At 38.2% G+C, this 25,149-nt stretch overlaps 2 protein-coding genes across 2 annotated transcripts in view; one reads left to right on the top strand and one right to left on the bottom strand.

Annotated features, from left to right (window-relative positions):
- Positions 1–11,215: 11,215 nt before the first annotated feature.
- NUDCD2 (NudC domain containing 2) lies at positions 11,216–17,999 on the bottom strand. Its single transcript, XM_004737667.3, has 4 exons — positions 17,506–17,999; positions 15,441–15,489; positions 15,064–15,215; positions 11,216–11,708 (listed from the first exon to the last, which is right to left on the bottom strand). Exons 1-4 carry the CDS (start codon positions 17,692–17,694, stop codon positions 11,625–11,627), a joined length of 474 nt encoding a protein of 157 aa, XP_004737724.1. The 5' UTR covers positions 17,695–17,999; the 3' UTR covers positions 11,216–11,624.
- Positions 18,000–18,234: 235 nt separating this feature from the next.
- Positions 18,235–25,149, top strand: part of HMMR (hyaluronan mediated motility receptor) — a 38,752-nt gene continuing 31,837 nt past the window's right edge. The window contains exons 1-3 of the mRNA XM_045075632.1: positions 18,235–18,388; positions 23,963–24,061; positions 24,523–24,602. Of these exons, the coding sequence (XP_044931567.1) occupies positions 18,343–18,388; positions 23,963–24,061; positions 24,523–24,602 (225 nt within the window). The 5' untranslated portion in view covers positions 18,235–18,342. The remainder of the gene's footprint in view (positions 18,389–23,962; positions 24,062–24,522; positions 24,603–25,149) is intronic.

Here is a 25,149-nt window from a genome sequence, read left to right as displayed (position 1 = left end):
AAAAATAAAAAATAAATAAAAATAGAAGGAGAGATTAAAAGCTTTCAGGACAAACAAAAATTAAAAGAATTTGCAAACACCAAACCAGTCCTAAAGGAAATATTGAAAGGGGTCCTCTAAGCAAAGAGAGCCTAAAAGTAACAGACCAAAAAGGAACAGAACAACAGACAATAACAGTCATGTTTCAGGCAATACAATAGCACTAAATTCATACCTTTCAATAGTTACCCTGAGTGTAAATGGGCTAAATGCCCCAATCAAAAGACACAGGGTATCAGAATGGATTAAAAATACAGGATCCATTGATAGCTGTCTACAAGAAACTCATTTTAGACCCAAAGACACCTCCCGATTTAAAGTGAGGGAGTGGAAAACATTTGACCATGCTAATGGACATCAAAAGAAAGCTAGGGTGGCAATCTGTATATCAGATAAACTAAATTTTAAGCCAAAGACTGTAATAAGAGATGAGGAAGGACACTATATCATACTTAAAGGGTCTGTCCAACAAGAAGAACTAACAATTTTAGGGGCACCTGGGTGGCTCAGCGGGTTAAAGCCTCTGCCTTCAGCTCAGGTCATGATCCCGGGGTCCTGGGATCAAGCCCCGCATCGGGCTCTCTGCTCAGTGGGGAGCCTGCTTCCTCCTCTCTCTCTGCCTGCCTCTCTGCCTCCTTGTGAGCTCTGTCTGTCAAATAAATAAATATTAAAAAAAAAAAAAGAAGAAGAACTAACAATTTTAAATATCTATGTCCCTAACATGGGAACAGCCAATTATATAAACCAATAAATAACAAAATCAAAGAAATATATCAACAATAATACAGTAATAGTAGGGGACTTCAACACCCCCCTCACTGAAATAGATTATCTAAGCAAAAGATCAACAAGAAAAAAAGGCTTTAAATGACACACTAGACCAGAAGGATATCACAGATATATTCAGAACATTCCATCCCAAAGCAAAAGAGTACTCATTCTTCTCTACTGCACATGGAACATTCTCCAGAGCAGATCACATCCTGGGTCACAAATCAGGTCTCAACTGGTACCAAAAGATTGGGATCATTCCCTGCATATTTTCAGACCAGAGTGCTTAAAAACTAGAACTCAACCACAAGAGGAAAGATGGAAAGAACTAAAATACATGGAGGCTAAAGAGCATCCTATTAAAGAATGAATGAGTCAACCAGGAAATTAAAAAAGAACTTAAAAATTTCACGGAAACAAATGAAAATGAAAACACAACTGTTCAAATCTTTGGCAGCAAAGGTCCTGAGAGGAAAGTATATAGCAATACAAGCCTTTCTCAAAAAACAAGAAAGCTCTCAGGTACACAACCTAACCCTGCACCAAAAGAAGCTGGACAAAGAACAGCAAAGAAAGCCTAAAGCCAGCAGGAGAAGAGAAATTAATAAAGATCAGAGCAGAAATCAATAAACTAGAAACCAAAAGAACAACAGAACAGATCAACGAAACAAGAAGCTGGTTCTTTGAATGAATAAATAAGACTGATAAAACCCTGACTGATAAAAGAGAAAAGAGAAAGGACTAAAATGAATAAAATCATTAATGGAAGAAGAGAGATCACAACCAGCATCAACAAGATACAAACAATTATAAGAACATATAATGAGCAACTATACACCAGCAAATTTGACAATCTGGAAGAAATGGATGCATTAATAGAGACACATAAACTACCTACAAAACTGAAACAGGAGTAAATAGAAAACCTGAACAGACCCATAACCAGTAAGGACACTGAAGCAGTCTTCAAAAATGTCCCAACAAACAAGAGCCCAGGGTCAAACGGCTTCCCAGGGGAATTCTACCAAACATTTAAAGAAGAATCAATACCTATTTGTCTGAAACTGTTCCAAAAAATAGAAATGAAAGGAAAATGTCCAAACTCATTTTATGAGGCCAACATTACCTTGATCCCAAAACTAGACAAAGACCCCATCAAAAAGGAGAATTACAGACCAATATCCCAGATGAACACAGATGCAAAAACTCTCACCAAAATACTAGCCAATAGGATCCAACAGTACATTAAAAGGATTATTCACCATGACCAAGGGGGATTTGTTCCTGGGCTGCAAGGTTGGTTCAACATCCACAAATCAATCAATACCTTAATAAAAGAAAGAACAAGAACCATATGATACTCTCAATAGATGCTGGAAAAGCACTTGACAGAGTACAGCATCCTTTCTTGATCAAAATATCATTCTCAATGGGGAAAAACTGAGAGCTTCTCCCTTAAGGTCAGGAACATGGCAGGGATGTCCACTGTCACTACTGCTATTCAACATAGTACTAGAAGTCCTAGCCTCAGCAATCAGACAAGAAAAAAAATAAAAGGGATCCAAATCAGCAAAGAAGTAGTCAAACTCTCAATCTTTGCAGATGATATGGTACTTTATGTGGAAAACTTAAAAGACTCCACTCCAAAACTCCTAGAACCCATATAGGAATTCAGTAAAGTGTCCAGATATAAAAATCAATGCACAGAAATCAGCTGCATTTCTATACACCAACAGCAAGACAAAATTAAGAGAAATTAAGGAGTCAATCCCATTTACAGTCACACAAAAAACCATAAGATACCTAGGAATAAACCTAACCAAAGAAATAAAGAATCTGTACACAGAAAACTATAAAGTTCTCATGAAAGAAATTGAGGAAGACACAAAGAAATGGAAAAACGTTCCATGCTCATGGACTGGAAGAACAAATATTGTGAAAATGTCTATACTACCTAAAGCAATCTACATATTTAATGCAATCCCTATCAAAATACCATCAATTTTTTCACAGAAATGGAACAAAGAATCCTAGAATTTATACAGAACCAGAAAAGACCCCGAGTAGCCAGAGGAATGTTGAAAAGGGAAACCAAACTTGGTGGCATCACAATTCCAGACTTCAAATTCTATCACAAAGCTGTCATCATCCAGACACTATGGTACTGGCTCAAAAACAGACACATAGACTAACGGAACAGAATAGAGAGCCCAGAAATGTATCCTTAACTCTATGGTCTACTAGTCTTTGACAAAGCAGGAAAGAATGTCCAATGGAAAAAAGAGTCTCTTCAACAAATGGTGTTGGCAAAATTGGACAGCCACATGCAGAAGAATGAAACTGGACCATTTCCTTACACCATACACAATAATAGACTCAAAATGGATGAAAGCCCTCAATGTGAGACAGAAATCCATCAAAATCCTTGAGCCTGAGTGGCTCAGTGGGTTAAGCCGCTGCTTTCAGCTCAGGTCATGATCCCAGGGTCCTGGGATGGAACCCCACATCGGGCTGTCTGCTCTGTAGGGAGCCTGCTTCCTCTTCTCTCTCTCTCTCTGCCTGCCTCTCTGCCTACTTGTGATCTCTGGCAAATAAATAAATAAAATCTTAAAAAAAAAAATCCTTAAAGAGAACACAGGCAGCAACTCCTTCCTAGAAACATCGCCAAAGGCAAGGAAAGCAAGGGCAAAAAGGAAGTATCAGGACTTCATCGAGATCAGAAGCTTTTGGACAGCAAAGGAAACAGTCAACAAAACCAAAAGACAACTGACAAAATGGTAAAAGATATTTGAAAATGGTGTATCAGAGACAGGGCTAGTATTCAAAACCTATAAAGAACTTACCAAACTCAACACCCAAAGAACAAATAATCCAATCAAGAAATGGACAGAAGACATGAACAGACATTTCTGCAAAGACGACATCCAGATGACCAAAACACGCATGAACAAGTACTCAACCTCACTTGGCATCATGGAAATACAAATAAAAACCACAGAGAGCTACCACCTCACACTAGTCAGAATGACTACAATTAACCAGTCAGGAAATAACGGATGTTGGCGAGGATGCGGAGAAAGGGGAACCCTCCTACACTGTTGGTGGGAATGGAAGCTCGTGCAGCCACTCTGGAAAAGAGTATGGAGGTTCTTCAAAAAGTTGAAAGTAGAGCTACTCCACGACCCAGAAATCGCACTACTGGGTATTTACCCTAAAGATACAAATGTAGTGATGCAAAGAGGCTCATGCATGCTAATGCTTATAGCAGCAATGTCCACAATAGCCAAACTATGAAAAGAACCTAGATGTCCATCAAAAGATGAATGGATAAACATATGGTGTATATATACATATATATATATGTACATATATGTATATATACACACATATATATGTACACACACACACACACTATGCAGCCAGCAAAAAAAAAAAAAAAAGAAAGAAAGAAAGAAAAAGAAAAACAAGGGTGCCTGGGTGGCTCAGTGGGTTAAAGCCTCTGCCTTCGGCTCAGGTCATGATCCCAGGATCCTGGGATCGAGTCCCGCATCGGGCTCTCTGCTCAGTGGGGAGCCTGCTTCCTCCTCTCTCTCTGCCTGACTCTCTGCCTACCTCTCTGCCTACTTCTGATCTCTGTCTGTCAAATAAATAAATAAAATCTTAAAAAAAAAAAAAAATCCTGCCATTTGCAACTACGTGGATGGAACTAGAGGGCATTATGCCAAGCAAAAGAAGTCAACTGAGAAAGACAATTATCATATGATCTCTCTGCTATGAGGAATTTGAGAGGCAGGGCGGGGGTCATGACGGTTGGGGAGGGAAAAAATTAAACAAGATGGTATTAGGACGGAGACAAACTATAGACTTTTAATCTCATGAAACAAACTGAGGGTTGCTAGGGGGTTGGGGGGAGGGATAGGGTGGCTGGGTTATGGACATTGGGGAGGGTATGTGCTATGGTGAGTGATATAAATTGTGTAAGACTGATGATTCACAGACCTGTACCCCTGAGGCAAATAATACATTATATGTTAATTTTTTAAAAATCCACAAGGAATATTCACCAAGACAGACCATATCCTGGGCCACAAAACAATCCTTAAGAAATTTAAAAGAACTAAAATTATAAAGTATGTTCTCTGATCATAAATTAGAAGTTAATACAGGTAAAAGAAAAATCTATAAACACTTGGAGATAACATACTTTCAAATAATTCAGGGCTCTAAGGGGAATTCTAAAGAGTAAAATATTTTTTTTTTAAAGATTTTATTTATTTATCAGAGAGAGAGAGGGGGAGAGAGTGAGCACAGGCAGACAGAATGGCAGGCAGAGGCAGAGGGAGAAGCAGGCTCCCTGCCGAGCAAGGAGCCCGATGTGGGACTCGATCCCAGGACGCTGGGATCATGACCTGAGCCGAAGGCAACTGCTTAACCAACTGAGCCACCCAGGCGTCCCAAGAGTAAAATATTTTGAACTGAATGAAAATATCAAAATGTATAAAATGTAGCTAAATGAATGCTTAGAGTAATTCACATTATCAATTGGCTTTTATTAAGAAAAAAAAAAGTCTCAAAGCTTCCACATAAAGAAACTAGAAAAAGAGCAGAATAAACCCACAAAGCAAGCAGATGGGAAAAGGTCATAAAAAAGGGAGGGATTAAAAAAATCAATGAAACTGAAAATAAGGAAAATCAATAAAGCCAAAAAGTAATTCTTCCTTAAAAGCAATAAAAGTGATGAATCTCTAGCAAGAATGACAAAAAAAGAAATGACCAATCTCGGGACTGAAAGAGATAATGCTGTTAAAAGGGCACTAAAGAAACAACACAAACAATGCACATCAAGTTAAATAAATTAATTCCTTGAAATAGAAGAACTACCCGCACTTTACTAAACCAAACTAAAACAAATAAACTAGAATTCCTAAGTAAGCTCTTTTTTAAAAAACTGAATTTGTTGTTTAAAATCTTACTGGCAAATACCATAAAATACTGAAAGAAGACAACACAAATTCTACACATCTCTTCTAGGAAGTAGAAGAGTCACTTCCCACTTCATTTTATAAGGGTAGCATTACCCTGGTACCAAACCAAGACAAAGGTAACAATTGATGAGACCAATATCTCAAATTAATCAATGAGACCAGTATCTCAGTGAATAGACACGAAAATCTTCGACAAACAAATCTAGATACATAAATGGCAGGAAACCTCCATGACCAAGTTTGGGATGTGTTAAAATATAAGCAGTTTCAAAATTTGAGAAGCAATCAAATCAAAATTTGAAAACCAAACAAGACAGGGATGGCCACTTACACCACTTCTGTTCTTTAGCAAGTGCAATGAAGCAAGAAAAGATAAAGACATATGGAGTAGCAGAGATTAAATAAAACCTCCTGTTTGTGGTTTATGAAGAAAATTCCAGGAATTCATAACAAAAAAACTTCTAGAATAAGCAAGTTTAGGAAGGTCACAGGAAGCTCAATAAACAAAAAATCAAACATTTCTATGCACTAGCTAGTGACAAATTTCAAAAAAATATATCATTTACAACAGCTCCAGAAAAGGTACCCTTAGGAATAAATCTAAGAAAAGATCTAAGTATTCTATAAGCTGAAAATCACAAAATGCTCATGACTGAAATCAAAGAGATCCTATATAAAGAAATGCCCCATGCTAATGGATTGTAAGACTTACGCTATACCAGTGAAAACCCTAGCAAGACTTTTTGGAGACAGACTGAAAATAGCTGATCCTAAACTTTATACAGAGAGGCAAAGAAAGTTAAAACAGTCAAAACAACTTTGAAAAAGAATTAAATTGAAGGACTCATGCTGCCCAATTTTAAGACTTACCATAAAGCTATAATTATTATCAAGGCAATTTGGTATTTGTGAAGGGATAGACACATGGATCAGTAGAACAGAAAGACCAAAAACAGACCCATATAAACAGCAATTGATTTATGACAAAAGTGCAAAAGCAATTTATTGAAGAATGAACAGTCTTTTCAACAAATTTTCAAACAAATAGACATCCACATGCAAAAAATGAAATTCCACCTATATTATACAGCTTACACAAAAAATAACTTAAAATGGGTCATATATCTAAATGTAAAACACACAATAATAAAACTTTTGGAAAAAAACACTGGAAAAAAATCCTCATAACCTGGGATCACCATGTTCTTAGACATGATACCAAAAGCATGATGAACTAGAATGAACTAGAATACCAAAAGCATGATGAACTAGAATGAACTAAAATACATCAAAATTTAAAACAATCTTGCTTTAAAAGACACCAGCAAGAAAATGAAAAAAACCTACACAACAGAAAATAAATGCAAAGTATATGAGACTTGTATACAGAATATATAAAGAACTCTTACAACTCAATAATAGATAACCCAATAAAAAATGGGAAATACTAATGAACATTTCTCCAAGGAACATACATAAATAGTTTATAAGCACAAGAAAAGATACTCAACATAGTCATCAGGGAAACAGAAAACAAAACCACAGTGTGATACCATCTCCTATCCACTAGAATGGCTAAAATTTAAAAAATCATGTAGGAAGTGTCAGCAAATTTGTGGAGATATTAGAAATTTCAAATACTACTGGTGGGAATGTAAAATTGTGTAGCCATTTTGGAAAACAATCTAGAAATTCCTCAAATGATCAGACATAGTTTCCATGTAACTCCAAATTCTATTACTAGATAAGAAAAATATGCATAGACATAAAAACCTATACTTGAATGTTTATTTTTTTTAAAGATTTTATTTGACAGAGCATACACACAGGCGCATGAGTGGGGAGCGGGGGGCAGGGAGAGGGAGAAGCAGGCTGCCTGCTAAGCAGGGAGCCCAACTTGGGGTTTGATCCAGGGACTCCTGAGCCACTCAGGTACCCTAACTTGAATGTTTATAGCAGCATGATTCATAATAGGCAAAAGGTAGAATTCTCCCAAATGTCAATCAACTGACAAATGGATAATGGATAAATGGAATATTACCCAGCCATAGAAAAGGAATGAAATACTGACATACTAGAACATGGATGAAACACTGTGCGAAATGAAGCCAGCAGCAAAAGACCACATATTCGATAATTCAATAATTATTATAATAATTATTATATTATTATTATTGAATTCATAATTCAATGCATATGAAATATCACTAAGAGGGAAACTTATGAGATAGAAAACAAATTAGTTATCACTTGGTTGGGGGTGGAGGGAGTTGATAGCTAAAAGGTATGGGGCTTCTTGAGATGATGAGAATGAAAACTGACTATAATGATGGTTGAATAGATGACTATACTAAAAATCATTGAATTAATATATTTTAAATGGGCAAAATGTATGATATGTGAATTTTATCTCAATTAAGCTGTTTAAAAAGAAAAAAAGGGTGCCTGGGTGGCTCAGTCAGTAGGGCATGACTTTTGGTTTCCCCTCAGGTCATGGGCTCATGGGTCAAGGGATTGAGCCCCACATCAGAATCTATGTTTAGTTGGGAATCTGCTTGGGGAATTTTCTCCCTCTGCCCCTCCACCCCATCTCCCCAAGCTTGCTCACTCTCTCTCTCTAGAATGGATAAATAAACCTTTAAGAAAAAAAGATTACATATGATTCCACTGATAAACATTTTTGAAAAGACAAAACTATAAATACACGTCTTAATCAGTGGTTTCCAGCATTTGAGGCTAGGAGTGTGGTATGACTACAAAGAGAGAGCATTAAGCTTTTGTAGTGATTAAACTATTAAAACTCTTGGGGCACCTGGCTGGCTCAGCTGGTAGAGCACGAAACACTTGATCTCAAGATCACGAGTTTGAGCCAAATGTGGGGTGTAGAGTTCACTTAAAAAAAAAAAAAAAAAGTAACTGTTAACTGTTAACTGTTCAATCACCTGACTTTGAAGGTGCTTACAGATACCTTTAACATGTTAAAAATTCACAAAACTATAAACAGAAACTACATGCTAAAAATTCAAAAAACATACTATGAACAGGAGTTAATTTTATTCTGCTTACTCAAAATATAAATTTCTTTGAAAGTCAAGAAGAGAAGCCAATGTAAAAAAAAAAAAAAAGCTTCTTCCCCAAAAACTTATTCCTAAAGTTATTGGTTAAAGTGAACAAGATGGCCATTTTGCCAAAGGGTATGACAGATTCAGTGGCCCACAATGGGGTGTTTGAGTCCAAGACAGTGAGGCTATCCCTGCTCACTGCAGGATGTTGGAGCCTGAGTAGAGTAAGGAAGGCACTCACGTTGAGATGACCGAGAACAGAGAACCAAATATATTGAGGATAATCAGAATCAACTTCTCACTGTTGTTATAAATATAGAAAGGGAGAAAAGAAAAATGAACTCCATGGGATTAGACATGAAAGTTTGTGTGAACTCGTGGTTCTCGATATATAGAAATAAATATAGCTGTATATATAAGCATTATACACAAATAGCAATTGTTCACTAGCACAGTAATCTTGACTTCTTTTAAGATTTTATTTACTTGACACAGAGAGAGAGAGAGGGAGAGAGCGAGTGCACAAGTAGGAAGAGCGACAGGCAGAGGGAGAGGGAGAAGCAGGCTCTCCACTGAGGAGGGAGCACTATGCAGGGCTCAATCCCAGGACCCTGAGATCATGACCTGAGCCAAAGGCAGCTGCTTAACAAACTGAGCCACCCAGGCACCCCCAAATCTTGGCTTCTAAATACAATTCTCCATTTAAGAGATGCATGGCACCTTAAAAACATGGCTTACTCTTCAATTAGGGCAGTGAAAGCATAAGTCTGGTATAACTTGTGCCAGAAAATAAGAAATTACTCAAATAATGATGGGACATGTCAAAAGGACATAGAAGTCATCTAAAATAGTTTTCCACTAGCTAAGTCAAGAAAAAATTGTTTAGCATCACAATAATGCAAGTAATAGATTCTAATCTACTAAATAAAGTAGGAAATTATGCATCAATAAAGATACAGATAAACTGGAAGTTTGATGAGAAAGAGGGTAGTACTCTGAAGCTACCTTCCCACAAAATAATAACAAATCTACAAAGAATAGCTTTACTGTGGAGAAGACTGACAGATACCACTTATTGAGTGATCATACTAACAGAAAAAAGATGTACCAAAATTACTAACTCACGATAGGATGCAGTAAGAACACAGCATCACTTCAGTAACATCCCTGCCAAAGATGCATAACCTGAATCTAATCATGAAGAAGTACCAGACAAAACTCAAAATGAGGATTTTGTACAAAACTAGCCTATAATATTCAAAAGTGCCAAGGTTGTAGAAGTCAAGAAAAAAATGAAGACTTGTTCCAGATTGAAGCAGACCAGACAACTGACATCTAATCTAAAGACAACACATGATTCTGACTGGACCACTTTGCCATACAGAACATTACTGATACAATGAGTTAAACTTGAATGCAATAAAGATCTGAGGATTAGATGGTCATAACGTACCAATGCTAATTTCCTGATTTTAACGGTTGTATTGTAGTGATGTAACAGCATGTCCTCTGAAGGAAATATATACTAAGGTACTCAGAGATGATGCGGTGTCATATCATAAACTTACAAACAAGTCAGGAAGAAAATAGTCCTTTTTACTTTACATATAACTTGGCTATACATTTGGGATTATTAAAAATATTTTTCAGGGGCACCTGGCTGGCTCAGTTTGTAAAGTGTGGAACTCTTGATTTCAGGGTTGCAGGCTCAAGTCTCATATTGGGTGTAAAGATTACTTAAAAATAAAATCTTTAAGAGAGATTTTAAAATTCAATAGGACATAAAAATAATGAAATAAAATTTTAAGACAATCCTTCCTTATATGTCTGGATCACTGAAGAGCAAAATTATGTTCCTGATTTATAAACATCAATTATTTGCTTTTTTTTTTTTTTTTAAAGATTTTATTTATTTATTTGAGAGAGACAGTGAGAGAGAGCATGAGCGAGGAGAAGGTCAGAGAGAGGAGCAGACTCCCCGTGGAGCTGGGAGCCCAATGCGGGACTCGATCCCGGGACTCCAGGATCATGACCTGAGCCGAAGGCAGTCGTCCAACCAACTGAGCCACCCAGGCGTCCCAATTATTTGCTTTTTTGTCTCATACAAAGGACTCACCCAATGATCCCATTCACTTCACTGTTTGTTTTATATTAATCGATTCCGATTGTTAAGTTTCTATTTTTCAATTTCTTGACAAATTCATCTCCCAAGGAATAATGTACTACTTCAGAAATTTTCACTAACTCTTAAAATGAACTTACTCAGAATATATTTGTGGGCTTTTTCCTTCCTTAAAATTTTTCTCAGTAATGTAACTCCTAGTGTGAACTGGCATACTTACACAAAGGGGTGCACAATTCCTATTTAGAAAAGTTTATTGAACATTATTCCTGCATTACACTTATTGAAAGAAAAATTTAATTGTCCCTGAAGGCACCGGTCATTTCACATGATCTAGACCCTAATGTTTTTTGTATTAAAAATACAGGTTAAATATGAAATTAGTAAAATGCAGCATATAAAACTTCATGCTGAGCAAAAAAACAAGTCCAAAAAAAGTTACTCTCTATCAGTAGAATAGTTTCCACAGTATTTAAGATGTTTCCTATGTAAATGATATTTGAATGCAATTTTAGAACCATAGTTAAATCTATTTTGCAATTTGTTAACTGCAGGTATCCACATTTTCCTTCCCCCACATAATCTGTTCCTTTACGTTGGCAACTTTGCTGGGATCCACAGAATGCAGCAAAAGAAAAGCAGTAGTTATTTTTCAAGATTTGAGAAATCTGGTCCACCTTTAGTGTAGTTTCCTGAGATTTCTGCTCCACTGAAGTCAAAACCAGGATTCTAAAAGACATGAAAAAAACTATGATAAAATAAATCTTTTAAGGAAAAATGTAAGTAACTCAAAAGGGAAATGGTACAGATATAAACTAGCAATTGACAAAAGAAGAAATCTACATGGCCAATAAATATGTCAAAAGATGTAATCACCAAAATAGAACTTAAACTAGGATGTATATTTCGACTTTCAGATCTACAAATACTTAAAAGATCAGTATGTATATTACAAGTTGACAAGTGTATGGGCAAACATATACTTTAGTATGAGTGCAAAAACAGATTTTAATAACTAGCATAATTTTAAGTTTATTACATGCCAAGCAGCGTTCTAAGAGCTATGCATTTATCAACATATTCAATCCTCATAACAATTCTAGGAAATACTATCTCATACTTTAGTCTTTTTGGAGGGCATTTCATTTATTCAACAAACATTTATTAAGAGTTCCTACTGGGGCGCCTGGATGGCTCATTGGGTTAAAGCCTCTGCCTACGGCTCAGGTCATGATCCCAGAGTCCTGGGATCGAGCCCCACATCGGGCTCTCTGCTCAGCAGGGAGCCTGCTTCCTCCTCTCTCTCTGCCTGCCTCTCTGCCCTCTTGTGATCTCTGTCTGTCAAATAAATAAATAAAAGAGTTCTTACTGTTTAAAAGACACCATTAGAGGCATGTGGAATTCAAGAGTGAACATAACAAAGATCCCTGTACTGGTGGACTGACATTCTTACAGGAGGACACAAATAATAAACCAGAAGTTTATGCAGAGGTTGGCAAAGTTTTCTGTAAAGAGCCAAGTAATTAGATATCTTAGGCTTTGAAAGCCATATACTCTGCCATAACTCCTTAAGTCTGGTATTACTATAAGATAGGCATTATGCAAATGAATGAGCACAGGTGTATTCCAGTACAACTTTACTTCAGAAACAACCAGCAGGGGGCACCTGGGTGGCTCAGTGGGTTAAGCCTCTGCCTCCGGCTCAGGTCATGATCCCAGGGTCCTGGGATCAAGCCCCACATCGGGCTCTCTGCTTTGATCTCTCTCTCTCTCTCTGCCTACCTCTCTGCCTACTTGTGATTTCTCTTTCTCTCTCAAAAAATAAAAAAATCAAAAAAGAAAAAGAAAGAAACAACCAGCAGGTTAGATTTCACCTGTAGGTCAGTTTGTGAGCCCCTGATCCAAAGTGTTAAAAGTTGGTGTTTAAGTGTTACAGAAGATGAAAAAAGAAAAGAAAACCAGAGTAGAGTAAGGAACATGAGAAGATTAAGTACTTAAATAGGATGATGAAAGATAAAGTACATTTTTTTTAAAGATTTTATTTATTTAAAGAGAGAGAGAGAGAGATCACAAGTAGGCAGAGAGGGGGAAGCAGGTTCCCTGCTGAGCAGAAAGCCAGATTCGGGGTTCAATCCCAAGGACCCTGGGACCATGACCTGAGCCAAAGGAAGAGGCTTTAACCCACGGAGCCACCCTGGCGCCCCAAAAGTATACTTTATTGAGCAGTGACTTCAAAACAGTGAAGAAGTTAGCCAAGTTTTGGGATAGCACTGTAGACAAAAGGACAGAAAAGGAATGGCCTAAAATGTTCAAATATAACAAAAAGACCAGTATGGCTAGATCAGAATAACGTAAGGGGAGCCTAGTAGAAGAAGGAGAGATCATGGAGGACCAGATTGGATAGAATGAAAGAGTTCTGAGAAGAGAAGCAATGTGTTCTGACCTGCATGCTAAAAGGACTATTACACTATTTTGAGAACACCGTAGTTGGCAAGGGTAAAAGAGAACAATTAGAAGGTTTTAAGAGTAATCTAGGCAAGTCATTACAGATGGTCTAGATCAGAATGGTAGTAGAGTTGGTGGTGAGAAGTAGACAAATTCTGAATATATTTGGAAGGTACTACCAGTAAGGTTTCCTAACAAATTGGCCACATTGTGTGAGAGAGAGACAGGAGTGGAGGATGACTCCCCATTTTTGTTTTTTGGTCTGATCAAGTAGTTTTCATCAACCAAGATTAGAAGACTAGAGGTAGAAATGGTAGCAGGAAGTTAGAGAGTTCATGTTGAATATGTCGAGTCTGATATGTCCGTCAGACTGTGAAGTGGAGATGTTGAATTGGAAATGTGACTCCAATATTTGGGAAAAAAATCTAGACTAGAGATACGTATTTGGAAATCACCATCAGATAGAAAGAAATTATCCATCAAAACTTTTAACAGTGCTTTGATCCAGTAATTCTTCTCCTACATAAATTAACAGAACATGGGATAGTTCTATAGAGATCAAAGCACAAATTTTGTTTCAAACAGATACAAACTGAAAAATCCAAATCTTATCAAAAAGGAATAGCTAAATTAGCTAAATAATGTTGGTACATTCAAGCTAGAAAACACTCTAAAGCAGTTAAGAGGAACAAGTTTTATCTATATGTACTGGTAGAAAAAGAGACCCAAGATGTATTATTAAATGGAAAAAAAACCAAAATGAACAATGCACATAGTGTAATCCTGCATTTATGTTAAAGACAGAGTAGCAAACCAATACATCAATGAGATAAAAATAAGACAGAAGCACAAAGGGGGTGCCTGGGTAGCTCAATGGGTTAAGGCCTCTGCCCTCAGCTCAGCTGTCTTCAGCTCAGGTCATGATCCCTCTGCTCAGAAGGAGCCTGCTTCCCTTCTTCTCTCCCTGCCTGCCTCTCTGCCTACTTGTGATCTCTGTCTGTCAAATAAATACATAAAATCTTTAAAAAAAAAAAAAAAAAAAGACAGAAGCACATAATGGAGAGATGTTGATGAAAGGGACTTTTACTTCATTACACTATGTAAGTCTATAAACTGAATTTTTTTTTATTTTTTTAAAGATTTTTATTTATTTATTTGACAGGGAGAAAGAGAGATCACAAGTAGGCAGAGAGGCAGGCAGAGAGGAGGGGAAGCAGGCTCCCCAAGGACAGAGAGCCCGATGCGGAGCTCGATCCCAGGACCTTAAGATCATGACCCGAGCTGAAGGCAGAGGCTTAACCCACTGAGCCACCCAGGTGCCCCTAAATTTTTTTTGTAAAGACTTTTTTATTTGACAGAGATCACAAGTAGGCAGAGAGGCAGGCGGGGGGGGGGGGCGGGGGGAAGCAGGCTCCCCTCCCCACTGAGCAGAGAGCCCGATGCGGGACTCGATCCCAGGACCCTGAGATCATGACCTGAGCCGAAGGCAGCGGCTTAACCCACTGAGCCACCCAGGCGCCCCACCTCTAAAGAGCTTTTGTAATTTTTGTAACTACATTTGAGTTTTAATTTCAATAATAATTATTCTAGGATTTTAAGATGTTTAACAATACATATTCATACATTTCTTCTGACTTACTTCCTTCTGGAATCTCTCTAATGTAAGTTTTCTCTGCATTTGGTCTTGCACCCAAGGATCAGCTGCATATTCAGATTCCAGAAGAGAAGTCCAACAATTTGCTGCATCTCTCTTTGTCTTTGTAAGAACAATACGGACCATTTTCCTGTCCTCTAAACAAATAAGAATTACAAATAAATTAGAGTTCATCATTGGATTTCGTATTTTCAAACATCATTAGGTAATCCTGACATACAATTATTTTCAATACATTTCCATTACTATTCTCTTCCAAAGCTGCAAAGACAAAGGACCTAATACAACAGAGGGAAACCTACTAAGTTCTAAGACAAAATTAATTTTTAAAAAACATTCCAAGAATTATAGATTACCCTTACCCAAAGTCCATGTTCCCTCATCAGCTATTGTTGAATCAAAGAGCTTGCCCTGAAAAATAAATACATAAAGTACTAAAAACATTGATATTTCATTAATTTTTATAAGGTTTTCATGATTTAAGACTTTCCTAATTTTCTATCTAATCCACATGTAACTATCTAGTTTGGCTAGTAAGGAGATAAAACTTTATACCTTTCCAACATATTGCTGGGTGCATAACCCTCTTTCCTCCTAGAAAATGGAATGAAACCAAGTTTACCTTGCTTAAAATATTTACTATGACAAAAAACACAGAGCCCTCTAAAGAAAGATCAGGGCTTCTTAATTTTTAGAAGATGAATAAATATTACTCATCAGAGAGCCAAATGTGAATTAATATCTGAAATGATTTAACTTTACCTATTGAAAAGAACTCCTAGAAGAGCTTTCTAGCTGAAATTAATAAATGGTATCTCTTAAACTTTAAAAAACTGGTTCAAACTCTTTGTTGGGCAATCCAGCACCAAAAAAATTTTAAAGTGCATACTGTAGTTCTGATACAGATTAGCTGTGACTGATTTTTCAGAAACTGTTGTTTTAAGAAAGAAATCAGGAAAACGTTAAGTTTAAAAAGAGAATACACCTGCTCAAATCCATTTTGATTTGCTGCTACTTGTCAAATTGAAGTTTTAGGAAATTAAATTAAAAGGTCATATAAAAAAAACACACACATTTTTTCAATATGTCAGTACTAGTGTAAAAATTCTACTGGTTTAAATGTATACCTAAAATCCTGAAATTACTGCTAAATTCCCAAAGTTACTGGAATTACTAAAAGAAATTTGAACTGTAATCTTAAACCACTGTTCAGGAAACTATGATTCACACAACTATCCAGAAAAGTCAGTAAGATCCAAACTGAAACAAATCAAATGTCTTTCACATGAATCTTCCTTTCCTCTGAGGCACTTAAAGCATTTCCATATGTAGTGTATACTCCTTACATGACAGAAACAAGTCCAAGCTCTTAATTCCCCTGGATACCATGTCATGCTCAAAACAATCCTATCATCCTATTACCATACTTTGGGGGCGCCTGGGTGGCTCAGTAGGTTAAGCCTCTGCCTTCGCTCAGGTCATGATCTCGGGGTCCTGGGATCCAGTCCTGCATCCCGCTCTCTGCTCAGCAGGGAGCCTGCTTCCTCCTCTCTCTCTCTCTCTGCCTGCCTCTGCCTACTTGTGATTTCTGTCAAATAAATAAATAACATCTTTAAAAAAAAAAAAATTACCATACTTTGTGGGTGAAGGCATAGACACACTGAAAAATCTCTTGCCCGAGGTACAAAATTATAAAAATGACACAGCCAGGTATCCTACATTGAGGAATCTCCCTTCACCACTTCACTACACTGTCATCAAACACCTTGAGCATCTAACGTGGGAAAGAAATCTAACTTCAACGTTATTGAATTTAACAGGTCCAAGGGACATGATGAGAATAAAAGTGGTATTTTCTTCAAACACCTCTGAAACTCTCCTTAACCACTCCACGAACATGCAAAATTTTTCTAAGTTTGAAGAAAAAAATAAACCACCTGACAACATCTCTGAATCCTCATCCCGATATCCTTATTCTTTTCTTCTTTACTGTCCTGTAACTGCCTGAACATTTATTAGGTCAGCTTTATTATGCCTCCTTGCAAGAACATGACCTGAGCGCAGGAAACTTGTCTTGTTCACCGCTGACCTCTCAACACTCATCACTGCCTGGAATAGACGTCCTATAAATAGTTGTTCCTTTAAAGATCTAAGTGACGACCCGCAGAGGCACAAAAGCAGCAGCTTCATTTGGTTTAGAAATAAAGCCGGAAAACTCAAATCTCTACGTTAACTCGGGACTAGTTAAGAGAGGGGACTCCGAGCAGACCCAAACCAGGCCAATGATACCGCTCTTTCGGCCAAAGAAGCTAGTCGGCCTTCCAACAGTCTTTTCACGGAAAAAAAAAAAAAAAAAAAAATGCACTTCAGGACCCTGGGACTTAGAGGCCGGGAAGAAACTGAGCACAAGCCCCGACCTGCCACTACCTTGAGGATCTCGCGACCACCCACGGCCAGCGCCACATGCCGGCTCTGCAGGCCGCACTGGATATCCTGGGCGCGAGTGCCAGGCGGCACCTGAACTTCAATGAACACCTCCTCCAAGGTCTGGTACCACTGGCCCCACGGCGTCCCGCACGGAACCACCCCACTGCGCTCCTCAAACGGGGCCGACATACTCCAGGAGCCTCCCGGCAGCAGCCGCACGGAGCGAGAGGAGCGCAAGCGCGAAGTATCCACGCTCAGGCCACGCCCAGGACTCGCAGCTCAGGTCACTGCACATGCGCAGGGATGCAGGCTGATGTCTCAGCATGTTCCTTTTTCCTTTTCAGTGGCCATTTAGGACGCTGGCAGTTTAAAAGAATTAAAATCCGGGGAAGTTTACACCCAAAGAACGGTGGGAGAAGGTCGGAACCTGTGAAACTAGAACTCCCTGCACTGCCACCAATATGACGCCAAAAGCGCACCCTCGAACTTCTCAGCTATAAAATGCGCTTGCGCAAATGTTGCTAGTACGTATATTACAATTGAGTAACGCCAGGACTGATTGGACCAGGGTGGGGGAGGCAATACTAGTCTCCTATTGGCTGGTTACCTAAACTCACAGAAGCCCTAATTGGGCGCGGCGAAGACAGGTGCGCATGCTCATAGGTGTTCCCGTCCTGGATTGGTGTGCCCAGGATTTTGGTTTTCAAATCTGCTGACGTTAGAGATGGGCGGGGAATAAGCCGGGAGGTTTGAATTCGGAGTGAGTGGGCTGGAATAAGCGGAACAAAGTGGCGGAGGGGCGATAGTGACCTTCTGTTTGTGGAGCTGATCGTCAGCATGTCTTTTCCTAAGGCGCCCTTGAAACGATTCAATGACCCTTCCGGTGCGTACGGGGAAAGGAGCTGGGGGTCGGGATTTGTTGTCACGACGCACTTGCCCTTTTTGGTGCCCTTCATCCGAGGCTAATAGGCAATTTTTAGGGCCGCGATGGGTCTCATTCCATTGATTAGTTTTTCTAAAAGCCATACTAAGCATTTACTACGTGCCTAATACTGTTCAGAGTGATAAGGATACAGCAGTGAATGAGGCAAAACCCCTGCCTCGTGGAGTTTACATTGGACTGGAGAATACAGCCAATGAACAGTTAGTGCGGTGGAGAAAGGAAAGCGGAGGAGAGGGAGTCGGGATCAGGGAACGGCTGGCAGCTGTGTGATGGTCAAGTGCGGAAACCTCGCTGACGAGACCTTTGACCAGCGGCTTTCCGCATGAACTTGTGGATTTCTTTTGGATATTCCATTCGGGCATAAAAGAAGGATGATTGGTAAAAAAGCAGTTTATGGGTGAGAATATGGTGGCAGCACTTACTGAAAACATTAGTAATGAAGTAATAACAGGATAGTGCCCCAGTCACCATAGTAAGTATTTACATTGATTATTAGTTCTTTTTTTTTTTTTAACTCCCCAACATCCCTGAGAGGTTATCCTATTATTCATTATTTACTGATAAAAAAGCCGAGACATAGATTTGCGCAGTGTTACAGAACCAAACCAGCAGAACTGAGACAGGACATCAAGAAATCAAGCCTCCATGAATCCATCGTGTGCTTTTTTTAACCACTGCGGTTCATAGTCAGCACACTCACCTGGAAGACTGATAATGGTTAGTGAGGCACTCATCATTGAATGCATGCAAACTGTATGCTATGGTGTTCCCTATTCTGACTGGTTCCCTATTCTATCTAGTCCAACAGCCCAGTGAGGAAGGTATTGATACTGTCCTCATTTTGCATGTGAGGAAACCGGTTTAGTCACTGTTCTGAGCATCCAGTAAGTGGTTTGATTGAACATCAAAGCCCATGATTTAGCCATTATAATACACCCTTTTTAGCGGTCACTTGTTGCATCTTTAACTTGTTAGCCAAAATGCAAATGTAAATAAGAATCACTCTGCTCACATAGGAAGGCCAAGAGAGCAAACGGATCAGCAAAGCGTATTTTCTTTCTTTTTTATTACAAGCTTATTTTCTTAATTGAAAGACCAAAGCATATATTGTTTCCTGGATATTGAGAGAACCTTCTCTAAGTTCTCTCAGCAGTGTGTCTTTTAAGGAGAGTTTATTTTCTTTATAATAGGTGAAAGTGGTTTTACCAATGCACAATATTCCAAGTTCACTGTTTCAGGAGTAATTATCATTTATTTGATGCTTCATGCATATGTGAGCACTGTAGTGAGTTCTCCAATTACTCCAGTAATCCCAACAACTATGAGGTGGATACTCTTTTATTCCTGTTTCATAAGTGGAGAATCATAACCTCAAATAAAAATAACTTTCCAGGGGCTCCTGGGTGGCTCAGTCAGTTAAGCATCTGTCTTCGGCTCAGGTCAAGATCTCAGGTCCTGGAATCGAGCCCCACATTGGGCTCCCTGCTCAGCAGAAAGCCTGCTTCTCTCTATCCCTCTGCTGCTCCCCCTGCTTTTATTCCCTCTCTCTGTCTCTGTCAATAAGTAAACAAAATCTTTTTAAAAAATAAATAAGTAACTCCAGAGGTCTTGAAACTAGGTTCAAAAAGGAGAGAGTATAATGTTCTTATTCAGGATCTTCTCCCTCTGGCTAAAAAGTACTTGGCCCATAGTAATGTCTATTAATTGGCATATAAAGATGAATTTGAATCCTGACTGGGATAATCACAAAACTCTATTTCCATTCCCATATCCCAGTGACTTTGTATGTTTTCTTTACCACATTCCCCAACTCAACCATAAGCTAAATACTGGGGGTACCGGCATGATCAAGAGAGTTCCTAACTTCAGGCAGTTTTGTCTAACATGGAAGATGGATAAGTACATTATCTGAGGTGTGAGGTGGATAAGTATATTAAAAGCTAGACATACAGGCTGGATTTCAACCTAGTTCTTCAATCTAAATCCTAAATCTAACAACCAAATTTGATTCTTTAGTCTTTAAGGAAGTTTTTGGTAAGTGTGGTTATAATTGTTTTCAACTCTTGATGCTGCTTAGTCAGTGTCCACCATCCCATTGTTTGCTGGCCCATATCCCCTTTTGAGAGTGTAAACCTAATGATGAACCAGAATATAAGATTTCTTTCCTGGGCGCCTGGGTGGCTCAGTGGGTTGGGCCGCTGCCTTCGGCTCAGTTCATGATCTCAGGGTCCTGGGATCGAGTCCCGCATCGGGCTCTCTGCTCAGCAGGGAGCCTGCTTCCTCCTCTCTCTCTGCCTGCCTCTCTGCCTGCTTGTGATCTCTGTCTGTCAAATAAATAAATAAAATCTTTAAAAAAAAAAGATTTCTTTCCTTTTTTTTTTTTTAAGATTTTATTTATTTGACAGACAGAGATCACAAGCAGGCAGAGAGAGAGAAGGGAAGCAGGCTCCCTGCTGAGCAGAGAGCCAGATATGGGGCTTTAACCCACTGGGCCACCCAAGTGCCCCAAAATATAAGATTTCAACATCATTTTATTTTCTGGCTGCTTTGACGAGTCTAGACTGGTGCTTCTCCTGCTTTCCCACAGAAGCATTCCTAAAAACAGAAAGCTGTCTCAGTAGGTAGAACATGTGATTCTTGATCTCAGGATTGTAAGTTCAAGCTTCATGTTGGGCCTAGAGCTTAACTTTAAAACTAACAATAATAATAATAATAATAATAATGAAAGCAGAGAGCACAGAATAACCGTAGGCTCTGCATACCCTCATCCCCTCTTCCCCCAAAAAGCATTGCTAACAGTAATGGTGGAAATCTCTCATTTGTTTTAAAACATAATATGTTCCCCACTGCCTCCCTCAACCCTTATCGCAAATGAGTAACATAGGTGCTCTAAGATGTGCCACCATCCTTAAGCTGATTTTAGGGAAACCCCTGCCAGCCTCCTATTCATCCCAGGTTGTAAACAGTTTGTAAAGTGTGAGAGATTTGAACTAACCAAGATTAATGTTTTTTGGTAAGTCTGTCTTTACCTTAGATACTTCATTGAATTCTGTATTTCATTTTGAGACTCTCTTCCGATTAGAAACCCACTATCTCAATTCCTTATTGACCACATTTAGATCAAAAAGCTCCCAGAATTGGAATTTTTGTGTCATTATTTTTGTTACCTTAATTCCAGGTATAGGAATGGGAACTTCCTTGATGTTGTTATGGCCTCTTAGAATTAATGAAAGGGATGATTTTAATACTTTTTAATTGTGTCTTGAGTGAGAAATAAATTGTATATCTCTATCCAGGATAGATTTTTTAATATTTATACAGCTATCATTGAAACAAGAAGTCCTACAAAACAGTGCTTCACTTTGCTACATTTGAGTCATGCTGATATTTTCTATTGTTTCACTTTTTTTTTTTTAAGATTTTATTTATTTATTTATTTGACAGACAGAGAGAGAGAGGGATCACAAGTAGGCAGAGAGGCAGGCATAGAGAGCTCCGCACTGAGTAAAGAGCCAGATACGGGGTTCGATCCCAGGACCATGAGACCATAACCTGAGCTGAAAGCAAAGGCTTAATCCACTGAGCCTCTGTGTTTCACTTTTTTCAATGCTAGTCAAGGTATACCAACAAGTTCTTATCTATCATTCCATTTATTTTTATTTCTTTTAAAGATTTTATTTATTTATTTGACACAGAGATTACAAGTAGACAGGCAGGCAGAGAGAGAGGAGAAAGAAGCCTCCCTGCTGAACAAAGACCCCCCCACCCCCACCCCGCACCGCCACATGAGGCTTGATCTCAGGACCCCGAGATCATGACCCTAGCCGAAGGCAGAGGCTTTAACCTACTGAGCCACCCAGGCGCCCCTATCATTCCATTTAGAAAACACTTAAGGGACAGCTGGAGTTACCTTCAAATGTTCAAACTCCTTTTAGTTCATGTTCATTTGCATGAAACTCTATGCTGAAGAAAATAGTTTTTCAGTGAATAGTATGAATCTATTCTCAACCAGTTAAAGCTTTATGCTAATGATATTTTTACCTTTTTTTGTTTAAGTAGGCTCTATGCCCAATGTGGGGCTTAAACTTACACCCTGAGATCAAGAGTCACATACTCTACTGACTGAGCCACCCAGGCTCCCCTTCTGCTAACAATAATAAAAATGATATTTTTATTATTAAGTCCTGAGAGTAAGATCTCAAGTTGACTATGCATAAACACTCCAAAATGCCTTCAGTTTGAGACTCCAGTTAAGTGAGGTTATACTGTATAAATTTCTGTCTAGTACAGGGATGCCTGGGTGGCTCCATCAGTTAAATGGCTGCCTTCTGCTCAGGTTATGATCTCAGGGTCCTGGGGTCAAGTCCCAGGTCAGGCTCCCTGCTCAGCCTGGAGCATGCTTCCTACCCACCCACACTCCCGCTGCTCTCCCTGCTTGTGCGTGCGCTGTCTCTCGCGTGCACGCTCTCTCTCTCTCTCTGTCAGATAAATAAATAAATAAAATCTTTTAAAAAAGAGAGAGAAAGAAATATTGTCTAGTAGTTTGTACTTTGTATAACATGACTTTATAAGTTTCCTGTTGTGTCAATATTAGCCAGAGATGAATTATCACTATAAATTTTTATTCCATACTAAACCTTGAAGGCTAGACTTTTAGTTGCTTCATTTCTAGACTCTGATGGTAGTTGCCTCATTAATGCTCTTGGAGTTAGAATTGATTCCAAATATTTTTTTCTTAGATTTAATCCTTAGTAACAAAGCCATGTTGCTTGTTCTTTTTTTTTTTTTTAAGATTTTATTTATTTATTTGACAGACAGAGATCACAAGTAGGCAGAGAGGCAGGCAGAGAGAGAGGAAGGGAAGCAGGTTCCCCGCTGAGCAGAGAGCCCAAAGCAGGGCTCCATCCCAGGATCCTGGGATCATGACCTGAGCTGAAGACAGAGGCTTTAACCCACTGAGCCACCCAGGTGCCCCATGTTGCTTGTTCTTAATGATGTTTATCTCAAGACTGTCTTTGCTGTTTTGTTGAATTGTCTGTGTTTCTTTAACTCATTGAAATAAAGAACATTTGGGAAGATAATGATGTTTTTCATAGAGAGACATATTTGTAATATCAGATGGATGCTATTTTTACATTTGCAAAAATATACAAGGGGCACCTGGGTGGCTCAGTGGGTTAAGCCGCTGCCTTCCTCTCAGGTCATGATCTCAGGTTCCTGGGATCGAGTCCTGCGTTGGGCTCTCTGCTCAGCAGGGAGCCTGCTTCCCTTCCTCTCTCTCTCTCTGCCTGCTTCTCTGCCTACTTGTGATTTCTCTCTGTCAAATAAATAAATAAAATCTTAAAAAAAAAAATGAAAAAATAAACAATTTATTAATGGCATTTTAAATTTGTATTACTTTACTATGACACAGTTTTTAACTGTTTCACATCCAATAACTGTTTTACATTCATCACCATGTAAGATCATAAGGAACATTAGATGAGACATTAATGTTCTATATGTTTCCTTTAGGTTGTGCACCATCTCCAGGTGCTTATGATGTTAAGACTTCAGAAGTATTGAAAGGACCAGTATCCTTTGAGAAATCACAAAGATTTAAAAAACAAAAAGGTAATGGATTCCAAAGTAAAATAATGGGTATATGATCTCTTAAGTTTTAAAGTTATGACTAATAGTATTTAAATTAGAAGATTCTATACTATTTGTAAAAAGGTGGAGTTACAGTTATATTTTAATTTTCTTATTTGATGCATTTACAAATGAGTCAACTATAAAATAATGCTTTGATCATTTCACTACTGTATAACCAGAAAAATTAAGCAAGATACTCACATATATATAGTTTTCCTTTTGGTAATCACCTTAACTTTCTGTCAGGGAATATTAGGAAAATCAGAAAAATGTTGATGTGAAAATTGTGTTGTGCAACTAATTATTTGGACTTGTACAATTAAGAAAATAACTTTATATTACTTCACTAATAATTACAATAAGAAATTTAGAAATGGATTTTGTTTGTGTTTCAAACATGTAAGCACCAACCAGAATCTGTACAATTTATTCTATTATAGAATCTCAACAAAATCTTAATGTTGACAAAGATGCTGCCCTGCCTGCTTCAGCAAGAAAAGTTAAGACTTTGGGATTAAAGGTGAGGAACTCTGATATTCTAGCTGGTTTATCACCTAAATCATGAAAATATTTCTGAAAGGTATTTTATTTGACTAGAATGCATTAAGTGTATAAAGTAAGGTTATTAGTAAACCTATAAGTTAATAAAAAATATTATCATTAGGACTATACCAAGATTTCATTTCTGGCTGCATCATTACTAAATATATTGTTTAAACATGCGCACAGCTCAGAATTACAATATGGTACCCACTTCTCAGTCATTTCTCTATCTAGATAATTTGTCTAACACCTTGTAAGCCTTTAAAAAGTTTGCAGTTCTTTGATTTGGTTTTGAGTTGTTTTAGTTTTTTTTATTTGTGTGGAAAGGTAAGTATTGATAAAGAAAAAGGAAAAAAAATTCTAATGCCTTAAAGAGTTGTGCTGCTCAAAAACTCTCAGTTTTTGAGTGGTGGGAGATTAAATTCTTAACTTCATGTTATGGCTTGTGCAATAGCCTACATGTTGTACTGTTTCCATTAGTTCATAAAGCAAGTTGTAGTTTCTTAAGAAGTTACCAAAAAATT

This window comes from Mustela putorius, unplaced genomic scaffold, assembly GCF_011764305.1.
Source record: "Mustela putorius furo isolate JIRA1106 unplaced genomic scaffold, ASM1176430v1.1 tig00000145_pilon_pilon_pilon, whole genome shotgun sequence".
Lineage (NCBI taxonomy): Eukaryota > Metazoa > Chordata > Mammalia > Carnivora > Mustelidae > Mustela > Mustela putorius.
Note: the sequence above shows the minus strand (reverse complement) of the source record. Positions and strands in the feature narration are given on the sequence as shown.

What these genes read in the sequence shown, in the direction of transcription:
- NUDCD2 (XM_004737667.3), bottom strand. Translation starts at nt 17,694, where the DNA reads ATGTCGGCCCCGTTTGAGGAGCGCAGTGGGGTGGTTCCGTGCGGGACG. An exon ending in TGAGGGAACATGGACTTTGG is followed by an intron (nt 15,216 to 15,440) that starts GTAAGGGTAATC and finishes TTATTTGTTTAG; the next exon opens with AGGACAGGAAAATGGTCCGT. An exon ending in TAGAGAGATTCCAGAAGGAA is followed by an intron (nt 11,709 to 15,063) that starts GTAAGTCAGAAG and finishes CATGTCTTTTAG; the next exon opens with AATCCTGGTTTTGACTTCAG.